We start from the raw sequence: 18976 nt of genomic DNA, 5'->3' as shown, positions 1-18976 counted from the left end.
TTCCATTCTACTTTGCTGAGAGCTCTTTTTATGAATCGTTGTTGGATTTTTTTCAAATGTCTGTTCTTTTTTCAGATGTCACTGCATTTATTGCAGTGATCATATGATTTTCTTTTTTAGTTTGTTAATATCATGGGTTACATTGATTAATATTTGAGTGTCAAACCATTCTTGCATTTTCCTTGAGTCATGATGTATTATCTATTTTCATATATTGTTTTATTCAATTTTCTAAAATTCTGTTTTAGAGTTTTTGTGTGTACATTAAGGATATTGGTCCATAGTTTTCTTGTATCAATGAGTTGGTAAATATACTGTTCTTTTTAGTTTTCTAAAATACTTGGTACAGAATTTTCATCTTTTATTTTTTTAAAATACTTGGCAAAATTCACCAGCAAAGCAGTCTGGGCCTGGAGTTTTCTTTGTTGAAAATTCTAACTGCAGTTTGTTAATAAAAATGGACAATGTCTTGAGTAAATTTTGTTTAGTATGTGTGTTTCAGGGATTTTCTTAACTCCCCAAGTTGTTGAATTTTTTTGATAAAGTTGTCCACAGTGTTCTTTTATATGTTTAAATATTTGTAGAATGTGTAATGATGTCACTGCTCTCATTCCTGATATTGGTAATAAGTTCCCCCACCCCTTCTTTTTCTTGATTAGTCTGAGTAGAGGTTCATTAACTTTGTCTTTTCAATGCACCAGTTTCTGGTTTTGTCAATTTTCTGTGTTTTCCTGTTTTCTTTTTCATTGATTTCTGCTCTTATATTCATTATTTCCAATCTTCTTTTGACTTTTGATTTCATTGGCCTTCTTGTTACACCTTTTTGAGTGGAAGTGGAAGTCATTGTTATGGGACCTTTATCCTTCTAATATAGGTGTTTTTGTGCTGTAGATTTCCTTCTAAGCACTATGTTCGCTACAACCCCCAAATTGAGATATGTTGTGCTTTTATTGTCATTCAGTTAAAAATACTTTGTAATTTATTTTGTGATTTCTTTTTTGACCATGTGCAACTTTATAGTTTTCAAATATTTCTTTGTGTTAATGATTTCTAATTTAATTCCATTTTGGACAGAAAACATTTTATGGGACTTGAAGTCTTTTAAATATATTGAGATTTGTTTTATGCCCCATAGTAAATATCTTCTATATTGGTAAATATTTCATGTTACTTAAAAAGAATGTATATTCTGCTGTTTTTGGTTGTTTCAGATGTGATAGTAAATCTGGTCCTAGTTACTCCACCTTGATTGAAAGTGGAAGTCAGTAATTCCTTCTTTTTTTTTAAATTTAGATATAGTCCACATTCCATAAAATTCATCTCTTTTAAGTGTTCAGTGCAGTGCCTTTTTACTATATTCATAAAGTTGTATAGCTGTCACTGCTATCTAATTCCAGTATATTTTCACCATCCGAAAGAGAAAGTCCATACCAATTATCAGTCACTCCTATTCCCCCTCCACCAAGCTCTTGGCAGTCGCTATAATCTGCTTTCTGTCTCTGTAGATAAGCTTATTCTGTACTTTTTATGTAAATGAACCATATAATATGTGACCTTTCAGACTGGCTTTCACTTAGCGTACTTTTTTAAGGTTCATCCATGTGGCAGCATGTATCATTATTTCTTTTTATGGCTGAATAATACTTCATTGTATGGATATTTTGTTATGAGCAAATGGGTTAGTCACATTTTGTTTATTCATTATTTGGTGAACATTTGAAATGCTTCCCTTTTTGTCTGTTATGAATAATGCAGCTATGAACTTGAGTGTAGAAGTTTTTCTGTGACATGTTTTCAGTTCTCTTGGGTATACATTTTGTTGTGGAATTGCTGGCTCTTAGCGTAACTCTGTTTCAGTTTTTGACCGTACTGCCAAACTGCTTTCCAAATAGCTGTACTATGTTGCATTCCTACCAGAAATGTATCAAGGTTCCAGTTTCTTGACATTTTAATTCTTCTTATATTTTGTGTTTTCTTTTTCTTAAATTATTATAGCCATCTTAACGATGTGAAGTGGTAATTCATTGTGGTTTTAGTTTTCATGAAGATTGAGACCTATGTTTCCTTCTAAGAGCTTTAAAGTTTTGGCTCTTACATTTATTTTTTTATTTTTTATTTTTTTTACATCTTTATTGGAGTATAATTGCTTTACAATGGTGTGTTAGTTTCTGCTTTATAACAAAGTGAACCAGTTATACATATACGTATGTTCCCATATCTCTTCCCTCTTGCGTCTCCCTCCCTCCCACCCTCCCTATCCCACCCCTCTAGGTGGTCACAATGCACCGAGCTGATCTCCCTGTGCTATGCGGCTGCTTCCCACTAGCTATCTATTTTACATTTGATAGTGTATATATGTCCATGCCACTCGCTCACTTTGTCACAGCTTACCTTTCCCCCTCCCCATATCCTCAAGTCCATTCTCTAGTAGGTCTGTGTCTTTATTCCTGTCTTACCCCTATGTTCTTCATGACATTTTTTTCCCTTAAATTCCATATATATGTGTTAGCATATGGTATTTGTCTTTCTCTTTCTGACTTACTTCACTCTGTATGACAGACTCTAGGTCCATCCACCTCATTGCAAATAGCTCAATTTCGTTTCATTTTATGGCTGAGTAATATTCCATCTTATATATGTGCCACATCTTCTTTATCCATTCATCCGATGATGGACACTTAGGTTGTCTCCATCTCCTGGCTATTGTAAATAGAGCTGCAAAGAACATTTTGGTACATGACTCTTTTTGAATTATGGTTTTCTCAGGGTATATGCCCAGTAGTGGGATTGCTGGGTCATATGGTAGTTCTATTTGTAGTTTTCTAAGGAACCTCCATACTGTTCTCCATAGTGGCTGTACCAATTCACATTCCCACCAGCAGTGCAAGAGTGTTCCCTTTTCTCCACACCCTCTCCAGCATTTATTGTTTCTAGATTTTTTGGTGATGGCCATTCTGACTGGTGTGAGGTGATATCTCATTGTAGTTTTGATTTACATTCCTCTAATGATTAATGATGTTGAGCATTCTTTCATGTGTTTGTTGGCAGTCTGTATATCTTCTTTGGAGAAATGTCTATTTAGATCTTCTGCCCATTTTTGGATTGGGTTGTTTGTTTTTTTGTTATTGAGGTGCATGAGCTGCTTGTAAATTTTGGAGATTAATCCTTTGTCCGTTGCTTCACTTGCAAATATTTTCTCCCATTCTGAGGGTTGTCTTTTGGTCTTGTTTATGGTTTCCTTTGCTGTGCAAAAGCTTTGAAGTTTCATTAGGTCCCATTTGGCTCTTACATTTAAATCTTTGATTATTTTCAGTTAATTTTTGTATGTGATGTGAAGTAGGGATCCAAATTCCTTTTGCTTGTGTATATCCAGGTGTCCTAGCATCAATTGTTGAAAAGATTATTGTTTCTCCATTGAATGGTCTTGGACCCCTAGTCAAGAATTACCTGACCATAAATGTATGGGTTATTTCTGGACTCAATTCCATTCCATTGATTGATATGTATGTGATCATGACAGTACCACACAGCCTTGGTTACTGTAGCTCTGTAGTAAGTTTTTCTAATTCCTTTTTAGGTGACTTGGTTTTATGTCTCTGGATATAAAATGGACTAATTAAAATAAATTTAAATAAAACTTAAGAAAGAGTCATATTTCATTGTGAATTTATAGAACATTGTTCTTGCCAAATGGCACTCAGTATGCATTTTCACTAAGTAAACTGGTAAATACTATTTACCATAGACATAACGTCATTAGTGATATAAATTTTAAACCATCAGCTAAGTGAAGATGGCATACTCATTTTACTTTCAATCTGCTTAAATTTCTGTTTTGCTTTCTTTTTAGGTTAATACGATCTGTTGGAATGAGACTGGAGAATATATTTTATCTGGCTCAGATGACACCAAGTTAGTAATTAGTAATCCTTACAGCAGAAAGGTAAAGTGGTTTTAAAAATCTACAACTTAATGAGAATAACAAAAATCAAGAAGCTAGAAATCAAGAAATAGTGAATAATCACGGAGTGGGCATTTGTAAAGAATATCCCTATTTTTCTAAAGTTATATAATTTGGAAGTTATCACATGCAAGTTCCTTAGTTTCTTTAAGAAAACATTAGATTTCATTCAGCCTTTTGACTCTAGAAAATTTAAATATGCTTCATTTTATGCATGTGGATAAAATTGCCAAAAGTGACATTATCTCAATAAGCCATTCTTTTGGGGGAAAAATGTGATTTTTTTTCTTTTATGCTCACAGAATCTAATCTTCAGCCAAGCAGTTTAAGAAACTGAATTTTATCAGTTTACAAGCAGTGGCTAGGTTCTAATGAAATGCTTCATAACATCCAATTCAGTAAACTGGGATATCATATTAAATTTTAATTTGCATTATGTTCTGATTTTTATTGGCCCTTCTTCTGACTTTATAAGAGTAAGTATAAAAATACTTTTATATGAATGAGAATACTGTAGATTGGCAGACTGAAGTCATATTTAATATTAGCAATCTTACAGAATAAATTGTTCATGTATTTTTTGTTTTTCTACATTTAAATAGTTAAGATATTTAAATAAATGTTTGTGGTTCTTCAACCTAAAAAAAGGTTTGTATGGAGGCTATCCTTGATTAAAGGACAGGTCATAGTTTTATTTCAGAGATAGCTTTACTTAATTGTCCTGACTTAGCAGAGGGAAACTTGATGTTTCAGAATCCTGCTTGTCTTAGCTCTGCAATTAGTCAGAGAACCTTCCTGGAATAATGTATATGTGGAATGCTTTTTGATCATCACTATCAGAATTTTAATGTTTACAGTATTTAAATCACTCATCTAGATACCAATGGAATAATTTTTTTGTTTTGAAAAGATGCAGAGCTTTACTCTTTTTTAAAAAAATATTTATTTATTTGGCTGCATCAGGTCTTAGTTGCGGCACACGGGATCTTTCGTTGTGGCGTGTGGGCTCTTCGTTGTGGTGCATGTGCTTCTCTAATTGCGGTGCGCAGGCTTCTCTCTAGTTGTGTACTGGCTCCAGAGCACGTGGGCTCAGTAGCTGTGGCGCATGGGCTCTCTAGTTGTGGTGCACAGGCTCTAGAGTGCATGGGCTCAGTAGTTGCGGCATGCAGGCTTAGTTGCCCTGCAGCATGTGGGATCTTAGTTCCCCAACCAGGGATCAAACCCATGTTCTCTGCAATGGAAGGCAGATTCTTAACCACTGGACCACCAGGGAAGTCCCAGAGCTTTACTCTTTCTTATAAAAATTGTTGTAAAATACACATTACATAAAATTAAGCATATTAACCATTTTTAAGAGTTCAGTGCACTGACATTAAGTACATTCATATTGTTGTGATACCATCACCATCATCCAGCTGCAAAACTCTTCTCATCTTGCAAAACTGAAACTCAATACCCATTAGGCAATAACCCTTCATTCCTCCCTCCCCCAGCCCCTGACAACCACTGTTCTACTTCCTGTCTCTATGAATTTGTCTACTCCAGGTACCTCATATAAGTGTTTTTATACAGTATTTGTCCTTTGTGACTGGCTTATTTTACTTAGAATAAGGTCCTTAAGGTTCATCCATGTGCAGCCTGTGTCAGTATTTCCTTTTTTTTTAAGGTTGACAAATATTCCATTGTATGTATGTATCACGTTTTGTTCAGCCTTTCATCTGTCAGTGAACACTTGGGTTATTTCCACCTTTTGGCTATTGTGAATAATGCTGCTATAAGCAGAGCTGTACAAATATCTCTCCAAGTCCCTGCCTTCAGTTATTTTGTGAATATCCCCATTGGAATAATTTTTAAAAGATCTTATTTTTCCTTTATTTGCTTATTTTAAAAAAATGATAATCACTTTGATGTATGGTTCCCAGTGGAATATGTGTATTTGAAAAGTGATTACTCTTATTTTTCAGTTTGAGAAATGATTAATCAGATAATACTTTAAAAGATTTTGAGTATAACAAGACTTTATAGTTTTCACATAGTGGTTTTAATAGATCCAAATTTGCTGTCATATAGGAATATTTTTTGTTTTAAAACACTGATGATTCACTACATAGGAAAATAAAGTTTTTTGATCTTGAGTCAGATATTATCTGTTCCTATAGTTTTACTCTCTTTTTAAATCCTGTGAGTTCATGGAAAGATTAATTTATTGCATATAAAAGTTTTGATACTTTTTAAAAATAGATTTAATTGTTCCTTATTAATGGCATCCTGTCTTAGTTATATATATCATAGATCTCAAATACATAAAAAAGAGAAGCTTCTTTTTTCAAAAATTACAGGCTAGTTTATTTGGACCAATCCTCCCACTGAAATCAACTCAAAAATGCTTGATTAAAAACTTTAAAAATTATCCTAAAAGTAAATAACTGTCTTGATAGTAAGGAATTATCAGTCCAAAATGGAAGGGAAAAAGGGAATCCAGAGAAGTAAGCATGATAGCCACTTTTGCCCTGAAGATATTTGTCAGTCTTGGCATATCTAAACTTTAGTTTTGGTGGCCTTGAAGGTCAAGGTAAATAGAAACAAAGCTCAGGATCCTAGTCAGGTATGGATTCCATTAAGAGACTTCGCACAATATTCTGGGACCCCCAAAGGGCCTCCTCCTCAAGGTATAGATGAAACAGAAAGAAGATAGCCCTCAGGTAGCCTTGCAGCATCTTCTGTAAAAGAAATCCTGAGTATATGCAGACTTTTTCTTGATTTGGCTTCATTCAGCTACCTTTAGGTCTTAGAGCATAAAATGTTGTTTGTTTCTTCTATGCTTTGCTTCTGCTTTTCTCTCTTTGTGGGATGTTCTGCTGTCCCATGCACCTCCTACTTAGTTGGCAAGTTTAATTTCATCCTTCAAGCCTCAGCTCTTATCTGTGATATATCTCTAGTTTACCAAGGCAGATGCAGGCATTCCTTCCTCTGTGTTCTCGTATTTTATGGATAACTCAATTATTATGTTTGTTTGCATGTTGCTCACCATTAGACTATAACTTCTTTGGGACAATGACCATTTCTTTTTCCTTTTTGTTTCCTCAACACTTAGTAAATTTCCTGTCATGTAGTAGGTGCCCAATAAATATTAGTAAAAGAAAGGCAAGAAGTTTCTGTATTCAATGCCTTAGACAAGGGTAGGCATGGGTTGGAGGAGGGGTGATTTTTACTAAGAGATTGAAGAGCTAGCATCTTCTATCTAGATACTCCTGGACCAAGCATGAAGTTTTGAAAGTGTTGTATATAACGTGATGCAGGAGGGAAGAGATACCTGCTTGGCCAGCTAGATTAGTCAGAGTAACCTGATGATCAGCAAAGTGATAGACATTACAGCTAGTTCACTTTCATATTTATTACTAATTGTAGTTAACAATATGTTTTGTTCATTTTAGATTAAGTTACTCTGCCATCTTCCACCTCTGTAGGCCATTATTCTTAGATGTTTTCTGAAAAAGTATTATAACGCATTAATCCAAGGAAAGCACAAATAAGAAAATAAATCTAGCTTTCAAAAATTGTAACTGTTTGCAGCTGCACATCTATTTTTTTAAATCGACTTTACTGCTATTTATCTCCAGTAGCGTGCGTATCTGTATTGGCTGTATTGATTCCATTTCAACAATTAAAAACAAATTCCGACCTTTGGTGAAATTACTAACTGTATATAGATGAGTACTATAGTTCTTCCAACAATTATCTATTAATAAATTAGGGAAAGAAGCAGTACAAAATGAAGTTAACATGATTATGCAGGGGTCAGGTAGTAGGTTTGATAGGCTAGATTAAGGAGTTTACTTTTTAGTGTAATTGAAATAGCTGATCACTAGAGTATTTTAAACATGGAAATGATATGATTTGTCTTTTTAAAAGTTAGCTGTGGTTGCTTTTTGGAGAGTAGCGTTTGAGTAAGATCAGAAGCTAGGAGATAGGAGGCCATTGATGTAATCCAGAGACTGAGATGAAAATCTCTGAGATTGTAGTTGAGAACGGATGATGGTTGAGGCAGAGATAATGGCATTAAAGGTGGTGAGAAGTAATTTGAAATGTATCTTAGACATGGATTTGCTGATGGATTTTATATAGTGGATGAGGGAAAGAGAAATGAAGGATGCTTCCTTAGTTTTTGACTTGATCAACTGTGTGGGTGGATATTGATGTTATTAAGATGGGGAATACTAGAGAAAAAGGAGTAAGTTTGGAGAGGGACATCTGAAATCAAGAGATTTGTTCAGAGGGAAAAGACTTCAGTTTTTTACTAATTACTTTAATGGTTACTCTGATTACTTTAATAAAGAAATTTCTTTCAATTTTTGAGTGATATGTGATATGCCAGTACACATGTTAATGTATTGAATGAGGTTTCTCCTTTTGTTTCTGGAGCTATACATAAACCTGTTGAATGGAGATAAATCAAATTGTTAAGAATAATGTCTGCTGAATGTGACTAAAGCAAAGTCAAAGGCCTATGAGACTAAGAAACTACTTACATTGTATGTAGTGACATATATACTTAGATACTTGGTAAACCATGCTGAGATATTTGACAGCATTAAAGGCTATGATTCTATCTTGTTTAAAGGCTTTACATTAATTATTCTCTGTGTTATTTCTGGTACCTTAATTGACCAGGTCTCAGTGTCTTATACTTGGAGAGAGGAATGAAAATTTTTAAAACATATAACAGTTTTTATTCTCCATTGGCTTTGGTTGATGTAGGTGCAAATTCTCTCCCCTTCTTTTTAATTTGACCTTAATTAAATGTGTATTAATAAGACTTACAGTACAGTACTGTATGGTACTCAGCAAATCCTTATTTTGTTCATGACCCTAGGTCTTAGATAAAATGAGGTGACTTAAATACTTAAGGCAGTCAAGGTAAGTAGCTGCTAATACTTATACCAGATCTGTGTTCTGATTTGGTGTCGTACTTCAGTTACGAATTTGTCAGTGTTATACAGTAAATACTCACTTAAAACCAAACCAAAAATAAAGTTGAAATATCTTTTCCTAAATTTATTTTAAGATTTTAAAACTGATGAAAAAGTTGAAAGAATAGTACAATGAACATCCACAAATAGATTGTTTAAAAAAGTATTTTAGAGTAAGTTGGAAGCATTATGCACTTCATTCATGAATACTTTGACATCTGTCTACTAAGAACAATAACATTATCCTATATAGCTATAATGCAGTTACCATGGTCAAGATATGTAATATTGAATATAGAGTTGATCCTCATTACTTACAGATTCCATATTTGCAAATTCACCTACTCATTAAGTTTATTTTTAACCCCCAAATCAATACTTCCAGTGTTTTCCTCGTCATTTATGGCCATATACATGTACAGAGTGGCAAAAAATTTGAGTTGCCCAGCACATACATCAACACTCACATTCCCAGGTGAGATCAAACAAAGTGACACTCAGACTTCTTGTTTCAAATCAAATACTGTAAGCATACTGTATTGTATCCTTTTTGTGATACATTTAGTGTCATAGGTTTTGTGTTTTTGTGCTTTTTGTTAGTGATTTCAATGTTGAAGTGGTCCTCAGGTATCGTGCTGAAGTACTATCTGGTATTCCTAAGTACAGGAAGCCTGGGATGTGCTTTATGGAGAAAATATGTTAGACAAGCTTCATTTAGGCATGAGTTACAGTGCTGTTGGCCATAAGTTCAATGTTAATGAATCAACAATATATATCAAATAAAGTGTCTTTAAACAGAAACACATGAAACAAAGTTACTTATTGATTAGTTGATGAAAATATTGTGACCAGAGCCTCACAGGAACCTAACCCTGTATTTCCGTAGGAGCAGTGATTCAGCACTTGCTTTTTCAGTGTTTGTGGTGACTTTACAGAGCACAACTACCAGTAGTAATGAGAATTGACCATATGCTGTTATCATATTTGTATAATATATACAGTTTTGTACTGTCAACTGAAAAAAATGCACAACCTAATAGTTGAGAAATATGTTTTATTTGGTGGATATACTGAGGACTTAAGCCAGGGAGACAGCCTCTCAGATAGCTCTGAGGGACTGTTCTGGAGAGGTAAAGGAGGAGCTAGGATATATAAGAGTTTTTGCAAAAAAACCCTAGGTAGTCAGAACATCAAAAGATTACTGCTAATTAAAAAACCCCAGACATCTCAAGTTCAAGAATTTAGCTCTTTGTTTGGGAAGATGCAAGAATCTGGGCTTATTGAAATTGTTCCTTTGCTATGTACCTTAACTATCTATGGTCTGTATCCTCTTTTTCTCTATCTTGAATCCCCTCAGGGTGCACCATTGGGGGTGGCTGCAGAGACTGATGGCTTGATGGCTGGCAGCCTGCTTATCGCTGTTCTGAGTTCCCCTCAGGGTGCACCATGGGGGGGTGGGGCCTGCAGTGACGGTTGGATGCAACATCCTTTGTTTACTGATATGGCAGGTGACATTCTTCGTCCATGGTATATTACATATATACACACATAATACGTGCACATATATACATGTATAGTCCATGTTCAAATTTTCCTATTTCAGTAATTTTGTCACTGCCATGCCTCCTTCAATCCAACCCCCAATCCAGCACCACATATTTCATTTATTTGTCATATTTCCTTTGTCTCCTTTAGAACAGTTCATTCAACTTTTTGGTCTTTCATGACATTGATATGTTGTTTTATTGTTATATTGACATATCAGTCAAGTTATTTTATAGAATGTCCCTCCATTTGGATTTGTCTGATTGTTTCTTCATGAGTAGATTAACATTAAACATTTTTGCTAGGAATTCTCCATGGGTGATGTTGTAGTACCTGATATTAATTTGTCCCCTAATTGGTGATGTTAAGTTTGATCTTTCCATTGTGTAGGTACATTTACCCTTTGTGATTATAAGCTACGGGGGAGTAGTGTGTTGGGACTGTGTGAATATTCTCTTTCATAGCAATCTTTCACACAGTGGTTTCAGTATTCATTGATTCTTGCCTTAATCAGTTGTTATAATGTGGTTATAAATAGTGATTTTTAATTCTGTCATTCTACATTTATTAATTGACATTATTCTGTGAATAAGAGCATTTCCTTTGTCTTTGCCACCTTTATGAAAAAATTACTGTGGGATTATAGATTTTTATTTTTATTCAATAAATTATAATCTATCACTGATATTTTTATTGATGCTTGAATTGCCCCAGTTTGTTCAGTAAGACATTTTTTGTTGTTCTTTTATTTATTTATTTAAAACATTTTATTGGAGTATAGTTGCTTTACAGTGTTGTGTTAGTTTTGTTCAGTAAGACATTTAAAGTGAACTAAAGCAACTTTGTGTCTGTGTTTTGACATATTCCCTTATTTTGAGCACATTTTTTTTTAAAAAAGCACACCAGATATTCCCATTGCATTAAATTCCCATTGTATATAATACATTGTGGGGATGTACCATAATTTATTCAGCCAGTCTCCTGTGTTTTGCTATTATAAATAACTCAGTAAGTAACTTGGTACTTTTTTTTTTAGTATTATTGGAGGTGTATCTTCAGCATAAATTCTTAGAAATAGACTTGTCTGATCAAAGGGTTAACGCATATGTGGTTTTGTGAGGTGCTGCTAAATTCCTCCCCATTGGTCTTGTACCATTTAGCAGTCCCACCAGAATTGTTTAAAGAGCCTGGTGTTCCGCGCCGCCCCCCCCTCCGCCCCCACCGCCCCGCATACTCACTTATACAGTATGTTGTCAAGCTTTTGAATTTTTCCCAGTCTGAAAAGTGGGAATTAGTAATCTCAATGTAGTTTCAATTTACATTTCCTTTATGAATAAACTTAGATGCTTTTTCACATTTTTAAGGACCATTTGTATATCTTTGGACTATCTCTTCAGATCTTTTGCCCATTTTTAAAAAAATCAGGTTTTGTTGGGTTTTTTTCCCCCCCTCTCAATTTTTAAACACTGTTGGGGGATTTCGTCTTTTACCTGCAGTGTATGTTACAAATATTAAAATATTTATTTTAAACTGTATTTCTGTAACAGGAATTCTGGTCTTTTAAATTATTAAGGAGTTAGATGTAGGAAGTTCTGCTGTATCCTCATCTGTACCATTTCATTACTTTATGATTCATTTAAATTCAGTTTACTTTTATTTCTTCATCCTGAAAGGGAATAACTTAATAATCATCTAGTAAACAGTTTCAAAAGTCAATCAAGATAGTCTTTTTATATTTACTGAGAGTTTATGAATGAGTCAGATACACCAAGTAGGTGGAAATATGTATATTTAATTTTCAAGGCACTGTTGTTGAAGCCAAGTTTGTGTGCCTGATGCACAATGAGGCCAAACAAACCTAAATGTCAGAGTTTGGAGCAGAGAAAGGTTTATTGCAAGGGCCATGCAAGGAGAACAGGTGACTCCTGCTCAAAAGACCCAAACTCCCCATGGGTTTCAGGGAAGAAATTTTTATAGGCAGAAATCTGGGGGAGGGCTGCTGGGTGTGTAACCCTCCTCTGGTTGGCTGGTGGTGAGGTAACAGGGTGGTGTTCTAAGAATCTCCAGTCAGTCTGGGGTCCACATGCTTGTGCCCAGCCTGAAGTTACCATCCTCCACCTGGGTGGGAGGGGCTTAGTTCCTATAGAAGAACTCAAAGATATGTATCAAATTGTTATGCACAATCCCTTCTCCTTCCTGCAGAGAACCAGGACCGGTTCCCTTTGCAGTTTCTGCATTTTCTCAGTCCCCTAATTCGTAACTGTTTAATCTGCCCTTTGGAACTCAGAGAAGGCGTAGGAGGCTAAAAGCCTTCTTCCTACAAACAAGAAACAGGGGACATTGAAAGGCTTTTATGCCTGGGATGGCCCCACAGGGTCCTGCTTGGTTTCAGTCCCCCGTTTTCTTTGATTCTCCTCAGTCATGAGAGGAACAGATGTTGGATGAGACAGGGAATAAAATTTGGATAGACAGGTTAATCATAAACTCTGCAGAGGAACTCAGTTTTAGGGAGACTCAGTTTCAGCACTATTCCTGTTGATACTTAATCTTCTTCACATCTCAGAGAGAAATAAAGAAAATATGTGAGATTCTGATTTCTTTTTTTTCTAATTACAATAGTTTGGAATCAAATGATATTTTTTCATTTGAGATGAGAATGTTAATGAGAATTTATTCCTGGCTGTGATTATATTGAATTTGAATGTTTCTTTTTAGGAACTAATAAATTACTAAGAACTACTTCCTCTCTGTGTTTTAGGTTTTGACAACAATTCGTTCAGGGCACCGAGCAAATATATTTAGTGCAAAGTTCTTACCATGCACAAATGATAAGCAGATTGTATCCTGCTCTGGAGATGGAGTAATATTTTATACCAATGTTGAGCAAGATGCAGAAACCAACAGACAATGCCAATTTACGTGCCATTATGGAACTACCTATGAGGTACAGTATTACTGTGATTTATCTATATGACATATTTGTGTTTGTTTTGTATAGGTGTGTATGTATGTGTAGATAGATATGTGTATGTACATATGTGAAGATTTGTGTGTATGTACACATTCATGCATAAATAGGTAAAGATATTATTGACAATATCTAGATTTCAGTATTTGAGAAAATGTATCTTGATAGGCTTGTGAATAAAGTTAAAGAATAAGATGTGAGTAATAGTAATGGGGTTTGTAATTCCTTGAGCAACTATACTCTAAGCAAACAGATATCAGCCTTTATAGATGCTTCTTTATTGTGCTATAGGGCTCTGTACTAGGCTTTAACTTCGTAACCACTTTCTCACTGTTTTGCATAAAGTCACTACCGGCATGCTTATCAAACGTTCAGGTCAGAAGGGACGCTAGTACAGTAGACAAAAGAATCCGATTCCTAAAGGATATTAATAAACTGAAGCCCTAAACTGAATTAAATGAGGTGAAATGAATCTGAGACTCAATTATACTGCTTTGGTTCAGAAAAATTGCCTACTCTTCAGAATGCTCCTTTATAATTTTGTCATTTTATTTCTTTGTATCAGATGATTCATTGTTTTCCTATATTCTTTTAACCTGGTATATCTTTTTCCATTACTTGAATTTCAGTTCTTCTGTACTCTTATTTTATGATGTGTACTTATAAAAATAGTATTCTATAGCTGGATTTTTTTTTCTTATCCATTTCTTACAAATTTGGCTTTTAACTGGAGATTTCAGTCAATTTATGTTTATTGTGAGTGCTGATATATTTGGATCTATTTATATATCTTATTATAAGTTTTCTATTTGAAAAAATTTTCCCCTATTAATTTCCGCCTCCTCTTTTTGCCTTCATTTTGAATTGCTTGAAGGTTTTGCATTTGGCCCATTTTGTTTCCGCTATTTGCAAGGAAGATGGACATTCATGTTTTACAAGAGTAATTAACAAAGTATAAAGTCAATAAATAACTTTGCCCTTCTCCTGAATGTACACCTTAGCACATTATAATCTCTTCATCCCTTGTCTAATTTTATATAGATATAAGTTTTATGTTGTTCAGAATGTAGTTATATTCTGTTTTTTCCCCTCATGAATTAAAATATTATCATTGTTTTATTAGTTAGTGTTTGTTTAGATTTACCGACATATTTACCAATACCTTTGGCTCTTCTGTTACGGATTTTCTATGTGGGGTCATTTTGTACCTGGTAAAGTACAGTCTTTACCAGTTCGTTTAGGTGAGAGTTTGTTGATCTAAAACAGTTTTAGTTTCCTATTTCCCTATTCTTTCTTTCATTCACTTCTTCCCTTTTCATCCTTTTCCAGAAAATATCTTTTTCATGTCAGTTCTTCAAAGGTAGTTTTACTAGGTACACACTTATAGTTTGACAGTTATTTTGTTTCAGGTGATATTCCACTGTATTCTGCCCTTACTTTTAAAATTGAGAAGTCAGTCTAATTGTGGTTCCTTTGTAGTTAACTTATCTCTCTTCCTTGACTACAGGTAATTCTGTTTTTCTTCACTGTTTTTATTTCTTCTTAATTAATGTCACAACAGTGTATCAAGGTATGGATTTGCTTTTTATTTTTCATACTTGGAATTTATGTTCTTGATCTTAGAAACTGGAATCTTGAAAAATGAGGGAAATTTGTAGTTAGTAAGTCTTTGATTATTCTCTACCATTCTCTGTATTTTTTTTGTCCTTTACCTTTTATTCTTTTAATTAATTGATTAATTAATTGATTAATTTTTTCACACACACACACACATTTTTTTTTACAAGAGATAAATAAACTGACACCAAGCATTGTAAATTTTTACAAGAGATAAATAAACTGACACCAAGCATTGTAAATACATGACCACAACAAAAGCAACGATTGCAATTACCAAACACGAAACACACTCACACTATGTCATAAGACTGACATTCAGTCCAGTAATCCTCCACTGTAACAGCTCCTTTACTTTGCAATGAGAATTGATTTGTATATTTTTTGCCTCTGAGTCCTTGTGGGATTTTTTTTTTTTATTCAAACAGAAAGTCACAAAAATTATAATCATCCTCATCAGTTCACTCAGTCCCATGTAATTAATTTTTTTTTATCTTGATGTTTTGTTAGCACTTGTATGAATTCATCAGTTTTCCATTAGAGTTCTGAAAATGCTTATTCATTCAGTTCAGCAGTATAGTCAGTTACCAGAAACCTGTACTTGTCAGAGTCTTTTCCATGAATTCCTTGAAGATGAAAGCCTTTTATAGGAACATTTTTGCAAAAGCATCAGAGTACACCCAGAACTGTCTGTAAATGACAAAAGACTTTAAAAATGACCATGGTTAAAGATTTGATGAAAGTTCATAATAATGGAATTGACAAGGAAATTTAGTTATTTCTGAGACATACATTTTAAAGTAATAACTAGAATTATGACTTATACAATTATACCAGAACATATAAGATTTTTAGAAATTTCTTGTAATGTCTGAAATTTATATTAACATATTTCCATACAAATAACCCAAAGAAAGTTTAGTATTAGTTGTTTATTTTTGTTTGTTTTTTTATACTGCAGGTTCTTATTAGTCATCAGTTTTATACACATCAGGGTATACATGTCAATCCCAATCGCCCAATTCAGCACACCACCATCCCCACCACACAGCGGTTTTCCCCCCCTTGGTGTCCATACATTTGTTCTCTACATCTGTGTCTCAACTTCTGCCCTGCAAACCGGGTCATCTGTACCATTTTTCTAGGTTCTGCATACATGCGTTAATATACGATATTTGTTTTTCTCATTCTGACTTACTTCACTCTGTATGACAGTCTCTAGATCCATCCACATCTCAACAAATGACTCAATTTCGTTTCATTTTATGGCTGAGTAATATTCCATTGTATATATGTACCACATCTTCTTTATCCATTTGTCTGTCGACGGGCATTTAGGTTGCTTCCATTACCTGACTGTTGTAAATAGTGCTGCAGTGAACATTGGGGTGCATGTGTCTTTTTGAATTATGGTTTTCTCTGGGTATATGCCCAGTAGTGGGATTGCTGGGTCATATGTATGGTAATTCTATTTTTAGTTTTTTAAGGAACCTCCATACTGTTCTCCATAGTGGCTGTATCAATTTACATTCCCACCAGCAGTGCAAGAGGATTCCCTTTTCTCCACACCCTCTCCAGCATTTGTTGTTTGTAGATTTTCTGATGATGCCCATTCTAACTGGTGTGAGGTGATACCTCATTGTAGTTTTGATTTACATTTCTCAAATTATTAGTGATGTTGAGCAGCTGTCCATGTGCTTCTTGGCCATCTGTATGTCTTCTTTGGAGAAATGTCTATTTAGGTCTTTTGCGCATTTTTGGATTGGGTTGTTTGTTTCTTTAATATTGAGCTGCATGAGCTGTTTATATATTTTGGAGGTTAATCCTTTGTCTGCTGTTTCGTTTGCAAATATTTTCTCCCATTCTGAGTGTTGTCGTTTCATCTTGTTTATGGTTTCCTTTGCTGTGCAAAAGCTTTGAAGTTTCATTAGGTCCCATTTGTTTATTTTTGTTTTTATTTCTATTAATCTAGGAGGTGGATCAAAAAATATCTTGCTGTGATTTATGTCAAAGAGTGTTCTTCCTATGTATTCCTCTAATTTTTATAGTGTCCGGTCTTACATTTAGGTCTCAAATCCATTTTGAGTTTATTTTTGTGTATGGTGTTAGGGAGTGTTCTAATTTCATTCTTTTACATGTAGCTGTCCAGTTTTCCCAGCACCAGTTATTGAAGAGACTGTCTTTTCTCCATTGTATATCCTTGCCTCCTTTTTCATAGATTAGTTGACCATACATGCGTGGGTTTATCCCTGGGCTTTCTATCTTGGTCCATTGATCTATGTTTCTGTTTTTTGTGCCAGTACCATATTGTGTTGATGACTGTAGCTTTGTAGTATAGTCTGAAATCAGGGAATCTGATTCCTCCAGCTCCATTTTTTCCCTCAAGACTGCTTTTGCTATTCGGGGTCTTTTTTGTCTCCATACAAATTTTAAGATTTTTTTTGTTCTAGTTCTGTAAAAATGCCACTAGCAGTTTGATAGAGATTGCATTGAATCTGTAGATTGCTTTGGGTAATATAGTCATTTTCACAATATTGATGCTTCCAATCCAAGAACGTGTTATATCTCTCCATCTGTTGGTATCTTTGATTTCTTTCATCAGTGTCTTATAGTTTTCTGCATACAGGTCTTTTGTCTACCTAGGTAGGTTTATTCCTAGGTATTTTATTCTTTTTGTTGCAATGGTAAATGGGAGTGTTTCCATAATTTCTCTTTCAGATTTTTCATCATTAGTGTATAGGAATACAAGAGATTTCTGTGCATTAGTTTTGTATCCTGCAACTTTACCAAATTCATTGATTAGCTCTAGTAGTTTTCTGGTGGCATCTTTAGGATTCTTTATGTATAGTATCATGTCATCTGCAGACAGTGACAGTTTGACTTCTTCTTTTCCAATTTGTATTCCTTTTATTTCTTTTTCTTCTCTGATTGCCGTGGCTAGGACTTCCAAAACTATCTTGAATAATAGTGGTGAGAGTGGACATCCTTGTCTCATTCCTGATCCTAGAGGGAATGCTTTCAGTTTTTCACCATTCATAATGATGTTTGCTGTGTGTTTGTCGTATATGGCCTTTATTATATTGAGGTAGGTTCCCTCTATGCCCACTTTCTGGAGAGTTTTTATCATAAATGGGTGTTGAATTTTGTCAAAAGCTTTTTCTACATCTATTGAGATGATCATATGGTTTTTATTCTTCAGTTTGTTAATATGGTGTATCACATTGATTGATTTGCGTATATTGAAGAATCCTTGCATCCCTGGGATAAATCCCACTTGATCATAGTGTATGATCCTTTTTATGTGTTGCTGGATTCTGTTTGCTAGTATTTTGTTGAGGATTTTTGCATCTATATTCATCAGTGATATTGGTCTGTAATTTTCTTTTTTTGTGGTATCTTTGTCTGGTTTTGGTATCAGGGTGATGGTGGTCTCCTAGAATGAGTTTGGGAGTGTTCCTTCTTCTGCAATTTTTGGGAAGAGTTTGAGAAGGATGGGTGTTAGCGCTTCTCTAAATGTTTGATAGAATTCACCTGTGAAGCCATATGGTCCTGGACTTTTGTTTGTTGGAAGATTTTTAATCACATTTTCAATTTCATTCCTTGTGATTGTTCTGTTCATGTTTTCTGTTTTTTCCTGGTTCAGTCTTGGAAGGTTATACCTTTCTACGAATTTTTCTATTTCTTCCAGGTTGCCCATTTTATTGGCATAGAGTTGTTTTAGTAGTCTCTTAGGATGCTTTGTATTTCTTCGGTGTCTGTTGTAACTTCTCCTTTTTCATTTCTAATTTTATTGATTTGAGTTCTCTCCCTCTTTTTCTTGATGAGTTTGTCTAATGGTTTATCAATTTTGTTTATCTTCTTAAAGAACCAGCTTTTAGTTTTATTGATCTTTGCTATTGTTTTCTTTGTTTCTAT

At 34.4% G+C, this 18976-nt stretch overlaps 1 protein-coding gene across 9 annotated transcripts in view; it reads left to right on the top strand.

Moving 5' to 3' along the window:
- Window positions 1–18976, top strand: part of DCAF6 (DDB1 and CUL4 associated factor 6) — a 173014-nt gene that overhangs the window by 42115 nt on the left and 111923 nt on the right. For all 9 annotated transcript variants that reach the window (XM_060133765.1, XM_060133776.1, XM_060133785.1 and 6 more), the window contains exons 3-4: window positions 3851–3943; window positions 13235–13420. In XM_060133765.1, the coding sequence (XP_059989748.1) occupies window positions 3851–3943; window positions 13235–13420 (279 nt within the window). The remainder of the gene's footprint in view (window positions 1–3850; window positions 3944–13234; window positions 13421–18976) is intronic.

This window comes from Lagenorhynchus albirostris, chromosome 2 (genome assembly GCF_949774975.1).
Source record: "Lagenorhynchus albirostris chromosome 2, mLagAlb1.1, whole genome shotgun sequence".
Lineage (NCBI taxonomy): Eukaryota > Metazoa > Chordata > Mammalia > Artiodactyla > Delphinidae > Lagenorhynchus > Lagenorhynchus albirostris.
The sequence above is the reverse complement of the archived record's forward strand: the minus strand, read 5'-3'. Positions and strand labels throughout refer to the sequence as shown.